This window comes from Chiroxiphia lanceolata, chromosome 7 (assembly GCF_009829145.1).
Source record: "Chiroxiphia lanceolata isolate bChiLan1 chromosome 7, bChiLan1.pri, whole genome shotgun sequence".
In the NCBI taxonomy this organism is placed as follows: Eukaryota; Metazoa; Chordata; class Aves; order Passeriformes; family Pipridae; genus Chiroxiphia; species Chiroxiphia lanceolata.
The window spans coordinates 16,069,542-16,089,913 of NC_045643.1; the positions used below are offsets into that span (position 1 = coordinate 16,069,542).

The 20,372-nt window shown below is 36.6% G+C and overlaps 1 protein-coding gene across 1 annotated transcript in view; it reads left to right on the forward strand.

Moving 5' to 3' along the window:
* The window catches only part of TTN (titin), a 241,520-nt gene that overhangs the window by 132,838 nt on the left and 88,310 nt on the right, over positions 1 to 20,372 (forward strand). Inside the window, exons 160-183 of the mRNA XM_032694032.1 lie at positions 1,093 to 1,197; positions 1,721 to 1,798; positions 2,179 to 2,232; positions 2,538 to 2,621; positions 6,407 to 6,457; positions 8,547 to 8,942; positions 9,143 to 9,418; positions 9,651 to 9,926; positions 10,079 to 10,218; positions 10,685 to 10,811; positions 10,898 to 11,161; positions 11,268 to 11,534; positions 11,671 to 11,934; positions 12,468 to 12,607; positions 12,733 to 12,859; positions 12,979 to 13,245; positions 13,345 to 13,611; positions 14,057 to 14,323; positions 14,414 to 14,553; positions 15,500 to 15,626; positions 16,373 to 16,515; positions 18,817 to 18,940; positions 19,794 to 20,060; positions 20,209 to 20,306. Coding sequence (XP_032549923.1) covers positions 1,093 to 1,197; positions 1,721 to 1,798; positions 2,179 to 2,232; positions 2,538 to 2,621; positions 6,407 to 6,457; positions 8,547 to 8,942; positions 9,143 to 9,418; positions 9,651 to 9,926; positions 10,079 to 10,218; positions 10,685 to 10,811; positions 10,898 to 11,161; positions 11,268 to 11,534; positions 11,671 to 11,934; positions 12,468 to 12,607; positions 12,733 to 12,859; positions 12,979 to 13,245; positions 13,345 to 13,611; positions 14,057 to 14,323; positions 14,414 to 14,553; positions 15,500 to 15,626; positions 16,373 to 16,515; positions 18,817 to 18,940; positions 19,794 to 20,060; positions 20,209 to 20,306 — 4,349 coding nt within the window. The remainder of the gene's footprint in view (positions 1 to 1,092; positions 1,198 to 1,720; positions 1,799 to 2,178; positions 2,233 to 2,537; positions 2,622 to 6,406; positions 6,458 to 8,546; positions 8,943 to 9,142; positions 9,419 to 9,650; positions 9,927 to 10,078; positions 10,219 to 10,684; positions 10,812 to 10,897; positions 11,162 to 11,267; positions 11,535 to 11,670; positions 11,935 to 12,467; positions 12,608 to 12,732; positions 12,860 to 12,978; positions 13,246 to 13,344; positions 13,612 to 14,056; positions 14,324 to 14,413; positions 14,554 to 15,499; positions 15,627 to 16,372; positions 16,516 to 18,816; positions 18,941 to 19,793; positions 20,061 to 20,208; positions 20,307 to 20,372) is intronic.

Sequence of the window (20,372 nt, forward strand, 5' to 3'; positions counted from 1 at the left end):
TGGTATGTAAAATTACATAATCAAATACTATCTCATAGCTTTTTCTTGGAAAAAGCTTTTGTAGTTGCAGGGATGAAGTGAAGATAGCCAGAAAGTCTCTCTGATCCAAAGGGTCTGTAATGAAAACAGAGCAGAACACTGAAAATCTAGTTCCCTATAACTCTCTTTACACTAGAGCTGAGAGTTTTCCGCTGTCTTCAGCTTCTGGACCTCTGTCCAGTGACAGTGTAAATGTTATTAAAGTTACATATGTAGCCTCTGTACTCTGTTTTATGGTTTTCTTAGAAGTAGTGCACAGATCACAGAATCCTGTGGTACTATTGGACATCAGTCCACTTTCCTGCAAAGTCTGGGACATTCTGAGTCCCTTTGTGCTCAACTATTGCTTAGAAAAATAAGCACTAATTTCAATTCTCTCTGAAATACCACAGACAGATGATTTGTGCCTATATACCTTGCAGCCAACCTTCAAATTTCAGAGAACATATTAAAATATAGATATTGCACTTTTCAGATCTCTCAGTCATCAGTTATTTCAATCTATTAGATATTTCAATCTATTAGATATCCAAGATGAAGGTTTGAGAGGACAAAAATAAGTGAAATAAATAAAATGAAAAATAGATATTATATAAATTCGAGCTCTCCAAATATAATATGTGAAGATTTAGTCTTGTTCTCTCTCTGAAGTCAATAGAAGTTTAATAATATTCCTGCATTTTTCCCTAAAAATCATCTTTAACTGCAGTTATTAATTCATAATTACATATAGTAAGTCATTGTTTAAATATGTGAATAAATGTATGATATTATAAGAAATTTTATTCCATTATAGACAGTTAACATTGACATCTTTCCTCTCAGATGCACTACTCTTAATAAAACCTTCTTTTTGCCCTAATTGATTTATATTTTAAAAGACTTTCAGAGTAGTATCTTGAATAGTTACAAAAATCTTCCATTTGTATTGAACTATATATTTTACTTTCCTGTTTCTTTATGATTGATAATATATATTTAATCTTTTCTTGTTCACTGTCTTATTCTTTGTTTGCCTGTGCTTTAAAAACTGAAATTCCTTTTCTTTTGAAGTTCTTAAAAAGAAACCTGAAGAGGAAGAACCTAAACCAGAAAAAGAACCTAAACCAGAAGTTAAACCAGTACCTACCCCAGTAGAAAAAATTAAGAAACCTGAAGGTACTAGATTGCATTCAAATCTATTTGGTAAATTATAATTTAAAGAAAAAAATAAAATCCCTCTGTTAAGTGGTATTCTCTTAAATTCAGGAATGAAAGTGAGATTTTAAAAGATGGCTTGCATTGACCTAATTATGTAAGTCAAAGGTTAGCTGAAAGCACAACCAAATTTGACATTCACATTTGGGTCAGAATTCTACATTTTGGGATTGTTTTTCAATCTTTATTGTGTACAGAAAAGAACTTTACAAATATTTTATAATACGCATAAAAGTATAACTACAGTGAAACATAATCCAAGCATTCTTTTATATAACATTTTACAAATACTTGTCCATTTCCCCGTTTATTGTTTCAAATTTATTCAAATCTCACTCTAAGAAATACATATTCCTAAACCTTATGAACATCTGCAACTTTTATGTGTGAAAACAATGAAAGTTTTAAATGCATTGAAGGTTACTGTATTTGGGGATTCAAGATGATTCATTATATCTTAAAAAATTAAAATATTATTTTAAAGTTCCAGAAGTTCCTAGGAAGAAAACTGAGATACCCGCCATAAAAAAAGAGGAGAAACATGTGCCTGAACCACCAAAAGGTACAGACGTGTGGTGCTCTTTTTCCTTATGGCAGCAACTAAATTATATTCAGTGCTGAATATCATGCTATATTAACTTAATACATTACTGTCATCCAGTCTGCCCATAACTACTGTGTCAAGATTAACCATTTTAAATTCTTCTGGGTTTCTTGTTGTCTTTAATTCTTCAGCGCTTGAAAAATTCATCTTTTTTTCCGTTGTATCTTGCATTCCAAGATACATCTCAAGTTAATTTCTTGCTTTTCGGCCGAATAAAATATAAACCAATAAATTCTGTCTTCATTTATCTCTCTCTGTTGTTTCTAACTTTCAATGTTCAATGTGATTACAAAACATGTAAATTAACCCACTTGTAATTTCTGTGTTTGAAATGACAGAAACTAAGCAAGCAATTGTGCCACCTCCTGAGCCTGAACCTAAACCTGCAGTAGGTAAGAATTCTTTAGTCATGAATATTGGTGAAGCATTTTCTATTCAGAGATTTCTGGCTGAAAGGATATTCATAGAATCGTAGAATACCAGGTTGGAAGGGACATCAAGGGTAAACTGGTCCAACCCTTTTTGGCAAAAGCACTGTCTAGACAAGATGGCTCAGCATTAATATCAAAGGCATTAAACAAATGCCTTTGATATTAATAAGAGTGGAACTTTCATACCATCTACAAAACATTTTAAAGAATATCAAATTAAAACAAAATATTGTATTAAAACTAGAATTCTTTTTTCTTCCCTACAGCTCTAAAATCTCCAAAACCGGCTGCAGAACCAGCACCTGCTGTTACTGCTCCAGTGACAGCCCCAGTTGTTGGAAAGAAAGCAGGTATTTATGTTTATTCTATGCTATTTATAAGGTTTTTCTCTCTGAGATACCTAAATACCTTCAGGATAAAAAAAAAAGAAGAGCTGTACAATAACTCGTTTGTTACAGGAAGATTTGAGGCCCTATTCAAGGATCTTATTACTCTAGGTACTGTCACCAAATCTAAAAGTGTCTCTGATATACTATGGAGACAAATCTGTGTTCTTTTTTTTCTGGATGGTGATATGTCTGTCTTCATTTGTTGTCCTACAATGAAATTTGTGTATTCTGTTGATTCCTTCACGTTGTTTATGTCCTGATGTCTGTCTTTGAATTGCATCTTGTATTTTCTCTGTAGAAAAAGGGAAGTTACACGTTTCTAAACAATCAATTGTGCTGTTCAATTTTCTGATTTTAACTTGTCATTGAAGTCCTGAGGAAAAGTGGCTTACCCGGATCATAGCCTACTGTGGAAAAAAACTGTGAAGATTCTGGTTCCTCTGAAACACTCTGAGCCTGTGCTCCACCAGCAGAACTGATGTACATTCTGCTTGCCCACCATTCAAAGGGCCTCATGTTACAGATCTTGGGCAGTTGAGAAGCCTAGTCATGAATGTCTCTGGGCCACTGATCTGGTGATGTAACCAGGCCTCCAGTGGCATAATTAACCCATTTTACATCAGTGGCCAGATAGCTGTCATTTTCTGCTACTTTTAACCTGGATTGGATTTAAATTGGTGATCTAATGAGACAATACTAACAGTGGTGAGACAATACTAACAGGTCTTCTGTTCATGTGTGCCATTCTTATCTTTCTTTTCTTTTGTGACTGTGTTGTAAATTTTCTGTTGTGTGGAGAAAAAATGTTCTGTGTTAATTTTATTTCAGGTATATCTGGAAAATTTGTCTTAAAATCTTAAAAGTGTTGTTCTTGATCCTTATTCTTATGGATTTTAACTCTCTAAATTACCTGTGAAACCTTTGTAGCTTCAGAAAAGCCTGATGCACCATCTGTACTAAAGCACAGAGGTAAAATGCCCCCAGTGGAAGAAGAAAAGCCTGAGTCAATTGTGTTAAAGAAGATTTTGGTTGAAAAACGTTTGCATGTAAAAGAGAAAGTAAGTCCTAAGGAGACAGTTCATACAATAGAGCCTCTTGAGTACAAAATCTCACTGGAAACAGCTGATGGAATACTGAAGTCAGAGAGAGATGAGAAGGAGAAAGTTGATCTTAAATATTTCATTCTAGCTTCTGAAGAAGAGGAAGCAGAAATAGCACCTGTAGTTTCAAGAAAGACTACTCTTACAGGTGAGAAATTAGAGGTCAAAGGAGATCACATTACTTGTACAAAGGATGAACTACCACTACCTGATGAGGAACTGAAATTGATTTCTATAACATCTGAACATGTGGAAAGAGATTCTGGAGAAGAAAAAGAGGATGGAATTAAATTACTTGTTCATAGGGAAGGTGCCATAGAGAAAAGCTCTGACAAGTCTAATGTTCTTCATGAAGGAAAGATTCTTGAGCATGGAAAAGAAGAAATGGAGTCAACTTACGTACCTAAACCCAAAAAGCCACATCAGCCCAGGGACCAGAAAAGACTTCTAGGAAAAGAGAAAAAATCAAAAATAAGTTTGCAACCTGAAGAATTTCACATTAAGGATAAGACTTTATTTGTACAGGATATCATAGAGGCAGCAATAGTTGAAACTCCTCTGCTTAGAAATGAAAATGAGGGAGGAGGTTTTACTCTAGAGAAATCTGAAGTTCCTCTTGGAGAATCCATGAAGGAGCATGACATACCAAGTAAAACTCAATGGGTTAATAAATCTGGTAGCACAGTAGCTGAAATTTCTATGGATAAGATTTTTAGAAAAGAAGCAAAGAAAATGGAAGATACTCGAGATTATGAGAAAGGTAAGAAACTGGACTTTACATCACCAGAACTACATTCCTTAGACCTATCTGAGGAGGCTGAACCAGCATTGAGAAAAGATGTTGACCTAGAACACCCCATTGAAGATGAGGAGTTTTCCAGAGAAAAACCTCACCTAGTCTTTAAACCATCTATTCTTAAGCCAGAAGTAACAGAAAGGAAAGTAAGAGAAAAATATTCTACAGAGAAAGAAGAAGGTCATTATGAGGAGGGTTCAGGACAATTATTGACTGAGAAAGCACTGCTAAGTGATAAAAAAACAGGCAAAAGGATTATACCAGAGAAGGAGGAGAAAACTATCTTCAGCAGTCACACAAAAGAAGACAAAATTAGAAAATCAAATGTCCCTGAAAAGCTGCCTGTGGAAAAAGAATTTGATACACTGTTTACAGCAGAAGGGATCAAAAGCGAAGCTTCCATAGAGGAAAATGAAAAGGGAGTCAAAGATGAAGTAGTTGACAGATCCGAGTCAAAAGAGAAAGTTGCTATTCAGCCACCAGGGAGTCAAGATGAAGAACAATTTCAAGTTCATACTGTTCAGGATGAACATAAAGAGGCTCTAGTTCACAAAAGCAGAAAAGATAAAAGTGAAGAAATGAAATCTGCAGAAGGTATAGCAGATGAAAAAACATCAACTAAACATGACATTGGGAAAAGCACAACTGATACCATGACAAAAGAGAAGGGAAAGCTTTCAGACAAATTACCATCAAGCAAAGAAATACATGCAAATGGAAAAGTTAGTTACTCCTCAAGGATAGGTAAGATAATAACTCCCAAGAAAGCAGGAGAGAAAGAATACCAGATATCAGAACCTGCTCATCTGATTGAGCAGGCCACTAGACTTTCAAGTGAAAACAAGAATTTGGATGCACCTGGACAATCATGTGAAGTTTTGGATGTTCCTGCAAAGTCTCATGCAAAGAGAGGTGAGGAAGATTGATGCTGAATTCTTCCACGAAGTGCTTGTACTGTTTGCTTCAGGAGAATATCACTTGCCATTGTGATGTTTTAGTAACACCATTCACAATTTCATCATAGTCTGTCAGCTGGCTGTACTGGCATTCAGCCACTCTTGACATGTTTGTCTTACCTGTCTGTACATACATCTGTGTGATTACTGTTCATTGTCTTAGTCTTACACTTCTATAAGACTGTGTAAATCATTTTGTCTGCCATTATCTTCTCAGAAAAACTCACTCATTTTTTCTAGTATTCATTTTTCCATCCACTACACTAAAATCTGTCCTGCATTTCATTCATATCATTCTCCCATTAAAAATATCTTTTATATTTCCTTTCACAAAAAAATAATGAGAAGCAACATAGCATGGGTAATATTTTCAAAAGTCTGAGATGATTCATCACAAATTAGGTTACTGACAGAACATCCCTCACTTGTGAAAGTACTGCATTGTCCTGAGACATGTACTTAGTTTACACAAATTGTACTTTTGTTGTATTCATTAGTAAAAGTGTGTGCTTTTTCTAAAAAAAATGCCAACATATAATTTTAATAGGTACTGAAACTATTTGGGCTGACAGGTGGGTATTGATCAAGGACCTAATTTAAATCTAGTATCAAGGAATGGCAAAATTATACAAAAGAAGGGGCAGGACAATACATAGAGAAACTAGGAGGTTCTAAGCTGCCTGTTAATCCCTACTGCTTCCCATACTTCAAGATATTGAACTTACCATTGAGATATAGACAGTATAAGTTCATATATAAACATATATGCATATGTTTATATCTTCTTCTCTTTGTACATGTAGGGTAACTAAAGGCATTAAAAATCTGATATGTAGAATAAATGTCTTAGATTTATTTAACTACATTCCTAATAATATTGTTGTTCTACTTCAGAGGCCAAGCCACCAAAGGAAGAAGCTCCAAAGGGTATCAGTCCAGTCAAAGGTAGGATACTACAAACCTTGTCATGGTTTTACCCCAGCTGGCAACCAAGTATCACACAGCCGCTCTTTCACACTGTTTTCAGCACAAGTTCAAAATACAGCCCCATACAAAGCTACTATGAATAAAATCAACTCTCCCCCAGCCCAAACCAGCACATTATCCACCCCTTATTCTATACTGTTTACATCATGCTCAGGTCCCACACTATTCAGTACAACGTCATTAACCATCACAACCCTTCCCATCCTTTGGTATGATGCACAGATATCATTCCCTTAGTTGATGAACTAGCACAGTAAAATGTCCATAAAATGTCTACTCATGTCCACAAAATATCCACTGAATTAATTTTGTCCATGATGTTGGGCTCCATCTGTTTTGGTGGTCACTCAGAACAGAAGAGTTGGTGTATTACATGGAGTTATTCGGCACCAAAACCAACTCAAATTGGGTCACTGTTGCACTTGCACTTCTACTTGTAAGGCTTCTCCTCCTTTGGTTTGCGTGGTTCCTGTTATAGTAATTCCTGTAACATACAGCTTAAATAGTGGGTTACAGTGATTTAAAGATATATCCATTAAAATCTTCACCCCTGATCTTTTTGGGCCAGGTTATAGGATTTAGCATGGCAATGAACTCTTCCCATTGCTCCTAGTCCAACTAGCAACATAGGATTCCTACTATAGTAATTAGTCTCCACCATTAGAGCCCATGAGCTGCAGGGGGACAGCCTGCCTCACCATGGTCTACACCATGGGCTGCAGGGGAACCTCTCTTTCCCTGCTTCAGTGTGGGGCCCCTTCCACGGGAGACAGTGCTCCACTGATTTCTCCAATGTGAGTATTTTCCACAGGCTGCAGCTCTTCATAAACTGCTCCAGCATGGGTCCCTTCCACAGGGTGCAGTCCTTCAGGAACAGGCTGCTCCAGCATGAGTCCCCCCAAGGGTCACCAGTCCTGCTCCAGTGTCAGGTTCTCTTGGGGTCACAGCTGTCTATGGGCATCCACCTGCTCCAGCATGGGGTCCTTCACAGGCTGCAGGTGGATATTTGCTCCACTGTGGACTCATCCACAGGTCACAATCCCTTTGCCTTGAGTTCACACTGGAACTCCAGCCTGTCCAGCACAGCAGCGCACACAAACAGCAGTGATGACCAGGCCATTGCCCAGCCCAGGCACATCCCAATGGCTGTTGCCAAGTCATTCCCAGGCACAGCAGAGTGACATGGTCAGCACTGCAGCACTACAGCCAGCAACAAGAGCAAAAAGCAGCAACTAGCAAGCATTAGACTCTAACAATACAGTCGGGCAAGCAAACTCCATGGCAAGCACAGGAGCCTGTCGATTAATAGCTAAACAGCACTAACAGATTTAAATTCAATCTAACACATTCCAATCAAACCTGTTATCTCCAACCCTTCAAACCCCACGCTGGGCACTGAAAAGGACTGTCATGGTTTAACCCCAGCTGGCAACCAAGCCCCACACAGCCACTCACTCATTCCCTCGTTGTGGGATGAGGGAGAGAATCAGAAGGGTAAAAGTGAGAAAACTCACGGGTTGGGATAAAGACAGTTTAACAGGGAAAGCAAAAGCTGCACACACAAACAAAGCAAAACAAGGAATTCATTCAGCACTTCTCATGGGCAGACAGCTGTTGACCCATATTCAGGACAGCAGGGCTCCATCACTTGAAGGGCAAATGTCATAACTCTGAATCTCCCCCCTTCCTCCTTCTTCCCCTCAGCTTTATATACTGAGCATGACACCATATGGTATGGGATATCACTTTGGTCAGCTGGGATCAGCTTTCCTGGCTGTGTCTCATCCCAACTTCTTGTGCGCTCCCAGCCTACTCACTGGTGGAGCAGTATGAGAAACAGAAAAGACCTTGACTCTGCACAAGTGCTGTTCAGCAATAACAAAAACATCTCTGTATTATCAACACTGCTTTCAACACAAATCCAAAACACGGCCCCATACTAGCTTCTGTGAAGGCTATTAAATCTACCCCAACCAAAATCAACCCAACCTATAACAAAAAGCAATGAATCAGGATTAGTTTATTCATTTCTGAATCTGAATTACAGCCAAGAAGACACCTTCACCAGCAGATGCAGAAAGAAGGAAACTCAGGCCAGGCAGTGGTGGTGAAAAACCTCCTGAAGAGCCTCCATTCACTTACCAACTTAAGGCTGTACCCCTGAAGTTTGTCAAGGAGATGAAAGATATAGTGCTAAAAGAAGCTGAGTCTGTTGGGTCTTCTGCAATCTTTGAAGTCCTTATTTCACCATCCACTGCAATTACCAGCTGGATGAAAGATGGAAGTAACATCCGAGAGAGCCCAAAACACAAGTTTATTGCTGATGGCAAAGATAGGAAGCTGCATATTATTGATGTCCAGCTGTCTGATGCTGGTGAATATACTTGTGTATTACGACTGGGAAACAAAGAGAAGACCTCTACAGCCAAACTCATTGTTGAAGGTATTCCCTGTTTCAAATTTATCAATAATTTAGGCTAGCTATTCCTCAAGCTAGAAGAACTGGTGCTTTGTAATTTTACAGTAGTTGGTAGATGCATCCTTTTTTTTCTCTCAATCGCTACACATATTATTATATAAGGTATTTTTGCATCACATGTTCTGTATATAATTGAACAATTCAAAATTATGTGTTTCCCACAGAACTCCCAGTGCGGTTTGTGAAAACACTTGAAGAAGAAACTACTGTCATTAAAGGCCAGCCACTGTACTTGACATGTGAGCTTAACAAAGAAAGAAATGTGGTCTGGAGAAAGGATGGTAGGATCATCAAAGCCAAGCCTGGGAAATTTGCTCTGGGTGTTATTGGTTTGTCACATTCTCTCACGGTCACTGATTCAGATGATGCTGATGCTGGCACTTACACTGTTACTGTGGAAGACTCTGAGCTGTCATGCTCATCTTGTGTTAAGGTAGTAGGTAAGCAATCAAAATCATGTTCTCTTTTCTCTCTAGGATATTTGGGCTATTTTAAAATCAGGAAAGTTTTTTCTCCTACTATTACAATATAAATGGACAGATAAGATTTTTGCAGCTATTGAAAGTTTGTTGTAATACAAAATCTGTTAGTTCTATTTCTTCTTTTTATGACACATCTGTTTTTAGTAAAAGTCTACTAAGCTGTATTCTTCTGTAACTTTTTGTCATGCAGAGATTATAAGGGACTGGTTAGTAAAACCCATAAGAGACCAACATGTTAAACCAAAAGGAACAGCTACTTTCAGCTGTGACATTGTCAAGGATACACCAAACATTAAATGGTTTAAAGGAGATGAGGAAATTCCTGCTGAACCCACTGACAAGACAGAAATCTTGAAAGAAGGAAATAAAATTTTCCTGAAAATCAAGAATGCTGGCCCTGCTGATGTTGGAGAATATTCAGTGGAAGTTGAAGGTCGCAGATACCCAGCTAAACTGACCCTTGGTGGTAAGAAATCTTTTTTTTTTTATTATTATATTTAATCAGCTCATAGGCCAATGTTGAAAAACATCTAAATAAAAAAAAGAGGTAACCTGAATTACTATAAAGCTCTATCAAAACTTGACCTAATTATATATGTGTTCATTTGTGCATTCTAGAACGTGAAGTTGAACTTCTGAAGCCATTAGAGGATGTTACAGTTTATGAGAAAGAAACAGCAAACTTTGATACAGAAATATCTGAGGATGATATTCCTGGTGAATGGAAGCTGAAAGGAGAAATTCTGAGACCTTCACCTGTAAGCATCCTTGAATTTTACAACACAATTAATTTATATTAAACTCTGTGAACAGGTTCCTTGAGTCTTTATGGCAAGATCTGTCATTGCTACTCAGTCCAGAACATAGAAAGGCTAAACTTTATGTTGATGAAAAAACACTGGTTCTCTAAGTAAGGATAATATGCCATAAAAGCTAAGTTTTGAAAGCCTTCATTTTCTTAAGGGATTTCAGCATGTAATTCAGACAATAATAGAAATATCCTACATACATTGTAGGAACTATTCTGGCATTCTAAAGAAGTGTGGAACACTGAATAAATTTACTCCATTTTTAAATTACTGAGTGAAAGTGTTAACTTTAAAAGCCATTTCAGTCTTTCTCCCTGACTCTTTACTGCATATAAAATGTTTATAAAATCTTTTATTAAAAAACCTGGCAGTAAGGCATTGGCATTGTATTTACCAAACTCTGTCATCTCTCCAGACATGTGAAATCAAAGCTGAAGGAGGAAAACGCTTCCTAACCTTACACAAAGTCAAGTTAGAGCAAGCTGGTGAAGTCCTTTATCAGGCACTTAACGCTGTTACTACAGCTATCCTGACAGTAAAAGGTATGATGCACCATGGAGTACGATACCAGCTTAAACAGAGTTCACGTGGAGCACGTTACAAATGACGTGTTATGTTTTGCTTCTAGAAATTGAATTGGACTTTGCTGTGCCCCTGAAAGATGTTACTGTTCCTGAGAAGCGCCAAGCAAGGTTTGAGTGTGTCCTTACCAGAGAAGCCAATGTTATATGGTCTAAGGGCACTGATATACTCAAGATTGGAGAAAAATTTGACATCATTGCAGATGGAAAGAAGCATATTCTTGTTATCAATGATTCACAGTTTGATGATGAGGGAGAGTACACTGCTGAAGTTGATGGCAAGAAGAGCACAGCAAGACTGTTTGTGGAAGGCAAGTATTTTCTTATGAACAAAATAATAAAAAAATCAATAAAGAATATATCTTTTAGAACTACATTAGTCTTTTTTCTGATGGTATTTATGTGTCTACATTACAGGTGTGAGGCTGAAGTTCATATCACCTCTACAGGATCAAACAGTGAAAGAAGGGGAAACAGCTCACTTTCAATTTGAGCTTTCTCATGAAGATATGCCAGTGAAATGGTACAAAAATGACAAGAGACTTCATACAAGCAGAACAGTTTTTATTACTTCAGAAGGCAAAGTTCATAAATTAGAAATGAGAGAAGTAACACTTGATGATATCTCTGAAATAAAGGCCGTAGTCAAGGACATGAACACACAAGCCAACCTCAAAGTCTTAGGTAATACATAAATAATTTAAAATATGCTATATGATATGTATTAACAATTTTTATAAGTAGAAAGGGACAAAATATTGATGTTTTAGTAAATTCATTTTACTAATTTACCTTTACGTATCCACTATGCCTTTTGTAGAGGCCGATCCATATTTCACTGTGAAGTTACAAGACTACAGTGCTGTAGAGAAAGATGATATTACTCTGGAGTGTGAACTTAGCAAAGATGTGCCAGTAAAATGGTATAAAGACGGTGAAGAACTAGTAGCTTCCAACAGAATTTCCATAAAAACGGATGGCTTGCGCCGTATCCTGAAGATCAAGAAAGCTGCAGAGAGTGATAAGGGTGTTTACGAGTGTGACTGTGGAACCGACAAGACAAGTGCTAATATCCGCGTTGAGTGTAAGTTATCATGTCTTAGCTAAGGAAAGTACTGAAACCTTTGTAAAATGGTGTAGACAGACACTCTCTAGAGTACAAGACCAAAAATGTACCCATAGAAAGCATGCTGTCTCAATGAATAGCTGAAATATCTAGCTTTACAATTATTAGAAGTATTTACTAGAGACAATATATCTGAGGATATATAAATGGCTTTTGCAAAGACAGTGATGATATATTAGTCTCTGTCAATTTACAGTAAGGAAAAAAGCAGTTAGTTTAGTTCACTGTAACAGATATCTGGGTTAGTTATGAAGAAAAATATTCCTACTAAAAATAACTAAATTTTCAGACATATTATAGAAGGATGCTGTAGACTGCCAAAACTTGCAGCTTTTTAAAAAGAGGTTAGGTAAACACTTATTGGTCATAGCATTTGAATACCCAAAAGAAGGAATAGGGAGAGAGTTGAGATCCTTTCCAATATTATATGTTTATGGCATGGAGTTTGTGAGTAAACAGATGTGAACTTTTGATTTTTTTTTTTATTTTAGCTCGCATAATTAAAGTGGAGCGTCCACTGTATGGAGTGGAGGTATTTGTTGGTGAAACAGCACGCTTTGAAATTGAAATTTCTGAGCCTGATGTCCATCCTGTATGGAAGCTAAAGGGAGAAACCCTAACACCTTCTCCTGTAAGCTTACTTCTTTATTTTCAGACCATAATTTACAGCAGAAAAACATAATTAATAATAATTTTTTTTGGTGGTTTCTTAGAATATTCATATTTGGGGTGGGGGGTGTGTTTCTTTATCACCAGGACTGTGAAATCATTGAAGATGGGAAGAAGCATATTCTTGTCCTTCATAACTGCAACCTTGATATGACTGGAGAAGTGTCTTTCCAAGCTGCTAATGCTAAAAGTGCTGCTAATCTGAAAGTGAAAGGTACAGTCTGCATTTGGCCAATATTACCACATGTGTTTCAGGGCATTAGAACAAATCTAGCATCAGAAAGCTCTATATGAACCTATCACTGATCTGAAAGATCTCTTCTTTGATTTCAGAATTACCTCTCATCTTTATCACTCCACTAAGTGATGTGAAGGTCTTTGAAAAGGATGAAGCTAAGTTTGAATGTGAGGTATCCAGAGAACCCAAGACTTTCCGCTGGTTGAAAGGAACAGAAGAGATCACTCCTGATGAAAGATTTGAAATTGTTTCAGACGGAACAAAGCATGCTCTGATTATTAAATCTGTTGCCTTTGAGGATGAAGTTAAATATACATTTGAAGCTGAGGATAAAAGAACAAGTGCCAAGCTAATTATTGAAGGTTTGTTAGACTTTGCCTTCCCAGGAAAGTTTTGCATCATAGTACTAGAATAGTTTTTATTGATAATGTTATTGTTAATGAAATGTTACTTTGTTATAGGTATCCGCCTGAAATTCATTACTCCTCTCAAGGATGTAACCAAAAAGGAACGAGAAACTGCAGAGTTCACTGTGGAACTCTCTCATGAAAATATCTCTGTTGCCTGGTTCAAGAATGACCAACGACTACATACCAGCAAAGTGGTTTCAATGACAGATGATGGCAAATTCCATACACTCACAATTAAAGATCTTACTATTGATGACACTTCTCAGATTAAAGTAGAAGCTATGGGCAAATCCTCAGAAGCTAAACTCACTGTTCTTGGTAAGAATACCCAAAAGAATTTACCTGATGTATATTGTGAGAAGAGTCTTATTCATAAAAAATGGCAATCAGAAATTCTTGGGGTTAGTCTAAATCTAGATGTGATTTTGAAAATTTTACAATTTCTTTTTCTTCTTTCGGTCTCTGTTTTCCTATTCACAAAGGATGATTAAAATAACTTTAAAATTTCAAGCAACTCTTGCGAAGTTAGTTATTAGATAACTTAAACAGTGCTCTGAAACTCCTAGAACATCAAAAGAAAAAGAATTGGGGTTTAGATATTTATTGTTTTCCTTCTTACAACAGACCTGTGAAATATTTATTAGGACTATATTTAATCCTTCTTGCAGGACATAAACAAGAAATGTATTTTATGGTAGAAACAAATTGGTTTTTTCTGAAAGACTAAAACTTCAGACTGAAACATCTTAACTTTTGCTTGCAGAGGGAGACCCTTACTTCACTGGGAAGCTGCAGGATTACACTGCCGTGGAGAAAGATGAAGTAATCTTACAATGTGAAATCAGCAAAGCAGATGCCCCAGTGAAGTGGATGAAGGATGGCAATCCAATTACTGCATCGAAGAATGTTGTTATTAAGGCTGATGGTAAAAAGAGAATCCTTATTCTCAAGAAAGCTTTGAAGAAAGACATTGGACAGTACACTTGTGACTGTGGTACTGATCAAACCTCTGCTAAACTCAATATTGAAGGTATGGTGATTTTAGTGGGCTGCTCTGTAGTAGAGATCTTGTGGGATCTGTTAGGCATTGCGGGAGTCAATCACTTTTTTTTTTCTGCAGACCGGGATATTGAGATTGTACGACCACTATACAGTGTGGAGGTGATCGAGACAGAGACTGCCCGTTTTGACATTGAAATCTCTGAGGAAGGTGTCCATGGGAATTGGAAGCTAAAAGGAGAACCCCTTACTGAATCAACTGTAAGCAAATATTTCAGGATGTTTTTTATGTATGTCTCAACAATTTGCAGGGAGCTAGGGTGTAAAGGAGGCTTCAGAAACTAAAAACAATCTCTTTATGCTTTCAATAAGGGTTACTGTAATAAAAATACTGGGTTTTTTCATTAGTAACTCTTAAAATGTAGTACAGACTTAATCCAAAATGTTATATAAAATGGCTAAAACATAAATTATTTTACATAAATTAGTATATTCTCTATTACTAGTCCCTAACAATCATACATCCAAAGTGCAAAGACCTTGTATAATTCACTTAAACATAATGGCATTTAAAAATACAAATTCTGTGTTACCTGCATTTACCTCAATTTTTGAGTTATGTTTGGTTTAAATAGATGTAGATCATATTTTCAAACTCTTTTTCATTTCTATGACAGTTAAAATTAGTATAAAATTGTATAGAGCTTAATCAAATATTCTTAATTCCTCGATGAAAGGATCTGGAAAATAAAGAAACAATACAATCACAACTGGCAATAATTTGGCAATTCCTTGATGTAATGGTACAAATGTGAATAATGCACAAAGATCGGAAGTTCCATGAAATCAGTCTCTGGATAAGAGAAGGAAAGGTCTTTTCAAGTAAAGGTCACAGCACAAGCTTAACAATTTCTAGTTCCCTTAGGGGAACTAGGCCTCTGACTGATCTATATATTGATATATTGGCTAGTTAATCAGCAGACAAATGTGGTGCCTCTTTCTCTTTCTTTCAAAGAGAAAGCAGACTGTATTAGGAAGAGACTTTGAAGGGAAAGGCCTATGAATGAATGTTTTTAAGGTGTATTTCATTTGGCAGTGGGCCTAAGTTTGTGAATGGAGAAGACGAAAACAAATGCATGGTATGAGGAAAAGTAGGGGCTCTTGTGGTGAGGAGTACAAAAAAATTGTTTCAATTCTATTTTTGCAGGAATGTGAAATCAAGGAAGAAGGCAAAAAGCACTTCCTTACACTGTACAATGTACGCTTAGATCAAGCTGGTGGAGTAGATTTCCAAGCAGCAAATGCCAAGTCTGGTGCTCACCTTCGAGTGAAACGTAAGTGTCTTTTAAACTGAAATTAATGAAGCAAAAACATGGTACTTATTGCCTCTTGGGAATGGGTGGAAAATCTCTATAGTGTATTGCATCCCCAGTGATCCTTTCAAGTATAGCAACTCAAGGATTAGTTACTCAAATCATCTTAATTTTTTAGTTTACGAACATCCTATATGTTTTTTAACCTTGTATATAATTTATTTGTATAGGAGAAGTAAAAATCAGGAGATGGCCTTGAAGGCTGCTTCATGATCTGGCATCATATGCTGTTATGAAATCAAACTATTGCAAGCAAAGTCTTTACTGCATGAAAGTATCATGTTAACTGGAGAGGATAGGATAACTGATATCTGGGGATAGGGTTAAGAGCTTGATGGACAGGGACAGACTACACGGTTGAAGACCACTTGTTTCCCTCTCCAATCCTAGCCCTCGCTATTTTGGAAAACACATGCCTTATCTAGCAACAGGCATGCAAGGCTTGGCAGGGAGACAGATGCACAGCAACTTTCTTGCTGACCTTGTTCAATTTAAAGAAACACGCTCTGCAAATAGGAAATTGTAGGTGACCAGCCCTCCCCTAAGAACCCAGGGTGGCCTCTTCTATTTAGGGAATTTAAAGAGCAGCATAGCGATGTCTGTCTCTCTTGAGGGAAGCCACCATGGAGATTAGTACATAAGGGCAACAGCAACTCTTTCTTGGGTAGAAGTGACTAATATGAAAATTATGTCTTCTCCTTACCAAGCTCGAGTTATTGGCTTACTGAGACCCCTCAAGGATGTAACAGTGACAGCTGGGGAATCAGCAACCTTCGATTGTGAACTCTCTTATGAGGGAATCCCGGTAGAGTGGTTCCTGCAAGGAAAGAAATTGGAGCCCAGTGATAAGGTAAAGAAACTAAACTTTACTTTTCTTCATGTTTTCTCCTTCTTCTTCTCTTTTAAGTCTCTTCCCCTTCTTTATTTCTTATTTATTTTCTACCAATAGAAGTACTAAGGCACAGCAATATTATAGTGCTACTGTGCCAAAGGATAAATCCTCAGTAAATCAGATATAGCAATTTTTTTCCTAGAAATTCCAGTATTCTGGAATACTACAAATATTTGTTATACAAGGGAAACTAAGGTTCCAAAATATCAATCATTACAACAGTGATTTTGTGTCTGGTTCTGCTGGAGACTCAGCCCAGGGATGCTGAATACTTTTTGCTCAGGTTACTTGTGATTACAGTGAGAGGATTTTGAAAGGTGCTATCAGGAAAAGCTTTTTTCCTCCTGAATGCTGAGTTGCAGTCCAATTCTGCATATAAGGGGATTAAGAGGATTCAAATTCCATTTCAGGCATTTGTTCTGGCTCTCCAGATAACTCTCTGGGCAGATTTGCTTGTCAAGCACTTCTCACTAGCTATTTTTAACCCTTCATCACGTGCTGGCTCTTAACTCTGAGATCTGAGCAGCCTGAAATGCAACCAATTTAATATTTAAAGTTAATGGTAGGGGCAATAAATAAAGAAACATAAATAAATACATTAAGAAATGTAAAGGATTATTACTGGGTTTAAGACTTCTTTTTTACATACTAAGCCTAAAGAAAATAAAGCAAATGAAAATAGAAGTTGGAAACCTCACAGAAAGAAAAGTTTCAAGGCATTACATGACCTAGCAAAGTTTCAGAACTTGTAATAATGCTGCTAATAATGCTTTGATGTAACTTTTTGTCCTTTTAAATGCAAATTTTAACATATTATTTTCAGGTTTTGATAGATCTTTCTAAGCTTCACCAAATTTGCATAAATAAAAACTATTTCATAAAAGAAATAGAATATAAAAATAGGGGGAAAAAAACAGATCATGGTGATGGGGACCCTATTAGAATATTTAAGGACAGATAAACAAAGTTGAAAGTCAACAGATGAGGAATGAAATAAATCAAGGTAATTATTTCTGAGTTTCAGAATGAAAATGTGAAAAACTATTGATCAGCGCAGAGGATTGATAGTTATTACTGCCTAGGAAGAAAAATATTTTATGTTCCATATTCTGTATGATAGAACATTATTTTGGTCTATCTTTCTGAGCTATCATTACATGAAAAAAAATTTGAGATTTTCATTCAGTTTACATATACAGTCAAAACTGTCATTTGACTTCACTTGAAATTTTATCAAGAAGAAATTGAGAGTAAACCATATATTTACTTAATGTATCACTTTCTACCCATTTAAAATAGACTCTTGAAACATATTTACAACTCTCTTCAAGAATCAATCTTATTGTAGAAGTGTTTCATTTTAACTGTTGCTAATTCAAACCTTTTCAGCTGCACAGATATAACCTTTACTGATTGAAGTGACTTCTTTGTTTATCTTTGCTGTTTATCTTGGTCAAATATATATTTGGCTTCATCTCAGTCTCTTTCAGATGAATACTCATTAGAGAGAGTTTTCAGGGACACAGTGACCATTGGGGAGGAAGGACAGCCTCTTTCTTCCTTCCTTCACTCTGAAACAAAAGGGGCTACCTTCTCAAAAGCAACTCACTATTTTATCCTTTTTCCTTAGCAGAAGCTCGCTTTTCACCTTTATTTTTCTAAACCAGCATCTACCACCTAGTCACATATTTCTCTGAAAATAGATAAAAAGAATTCTTCAAGAGCTGTGTTAAAATTTACAGCATGAATAAGTAGCAGTCCTCTTGATGGCTGCAGTGCAGGATGTGTCCTTGAATCCCCCAGGACCCCCACGTCCACTCCTAGAGAAAAGGGATGATTTTGTATGAGTAGCCCAATACAAAACCATGATTACAAAGTAGTTTCTGCACAAAAATTAGTCTTTTAGGCAGAATGTAAAGTCAAAATTGCATTTCCAGAAGTGTGTGTGTGCGCAGTGCCAAACCTCTTTATATCTGTAAGTTTTTACTTTAGATGTAGCCATCAGTAATACCAACTTTTCCCCATAGATTTGCTTATTTTTTATCTGTTCAAAATAGACATGATCTCAAGTCGGCCTCAAAATCCTCAAAGCATTGAGGATTGAGCTATATCTAGTATATACGAGAGGAAAGTATCAAAATTTCATATAAAAGTGGGCAACCAAACTCCACAGATAATAAATAGCAATGCTATTTCATGAAATATTTCTTAAATATTTGTTGTAGATAATTACAAAGGGGTTTTAATTTACTTTTTAAGGTTGTGACACGTGCTGAAGGGAGAGTTCACACACTTGTTCTGAGAGACGTCAAATTAACAGATGCAGGAGAGGTATCACTGACAGCAAAAGATTTCAGAACTCAAGCAAATCTTTTTGTGAAAGGTAAGTCAGTCATTTTAGTTAAACTATAATCAGTATTAATGGTCCATTCATTATTCACCCTGGAATAGGATGTGAATATACACCATATATCAAATGAGCAGGATCATATATATGACATTGGATGGGTAGATAACTTTACTAACTAAAAAAGCCACCTAGTTAAAAATCTCTTCACAGAAGAGCTGAAGAAAGGGAAAAATACTGAAAATGTATGAGATGTGGGAGATGAATCAGTTCATTAGGACTTCTAGGGCTTTATTGCAGACTTGAACATTCAATTGGCCTCAAGAGGACCCACGAATACTGGCCTTTATGGCTCCTGGTGGCTTTTTCTGTTCTTTGGAATGTCCAGAAACCTATGAGAGCATAATTGTACAATCAGGCAAGGGATATAACACTGTCTGTATACCCACTTGTACACTTGCAAGCTGTGTAATATTAAGAAATAAAAAAAGGGCACACACTAATCCAGTAATTCAAGGAAAAACTAAAAAAAAAATCCTCCAAGACCAGAGTGTAATTTTAGAGTCACTGAGATTGCATGGGTATGGTTCAGCCAAAGAAACTGAGTTGCAAGGATTTGTCATGATTTGTAATTAAAAACCCCATGGATAAGGATATCATTCAGTCTAATCTTACAGTAGGCTGAAAATGAGGAAATTAACAGAATTAACAAAACCATGCCTGTGCATTAGAAATAAAGTTTTAAAAAACCTTCAGCAGAGACATCCAAGAGCCTTTTTGATTATTCAGTCAAGCAAAATTAGTAAATAGCATGGGACTGTTCTGTATAAGCAGAATACTGGCTATCATTTAGATCTTTTCTATCAAAAAATCCATCTGTCTCTTTTAGAACCCCCTGTTGAATTTACTAAACCACTTGAGGACCAGACTGTTGAAGAGGAGGCCACTGCAATACTAGAATGTGAAGTTTCCAGGGAAAATGCAAAAGTTAAATGGTTCAAAAATGGAGAAGAAATTCACAAATCGAAGAAGTATGATATAATTTCTGATGGCAGAGTCAGAAAACTCATCATCCACGGCTGCACACTGGACGATGCAAAAACATACAGCTGTGATGCTAAGGATTTTAAGACATCATGTTTTCTCAATGTAGAACGTGAGTAATTTACAGTTTCCTGCAAAATGTCTAGATGCTATAAAAGCTATGTACTAGTGTCCATGACTAATAATAATATCAGTGTCAACAATTTTTTTCTTCTCTACTGTAGACTTTCCTCTGCTAAACATTTCCTTTTCTCTTACAGCTATTCGTGTTGAGTTCCTGAAACCTCTAACTGACCTTGAGGTTAAAGAAAAACAATCTGCTCGGTTTGAATGTGAAATTTCTCGTCCAGGTGTCAAGGTCAATAATAACACTTTTTAATCTCAGTAACTCCTTCAACTAATGGAGACAACTCTATTACGTAGT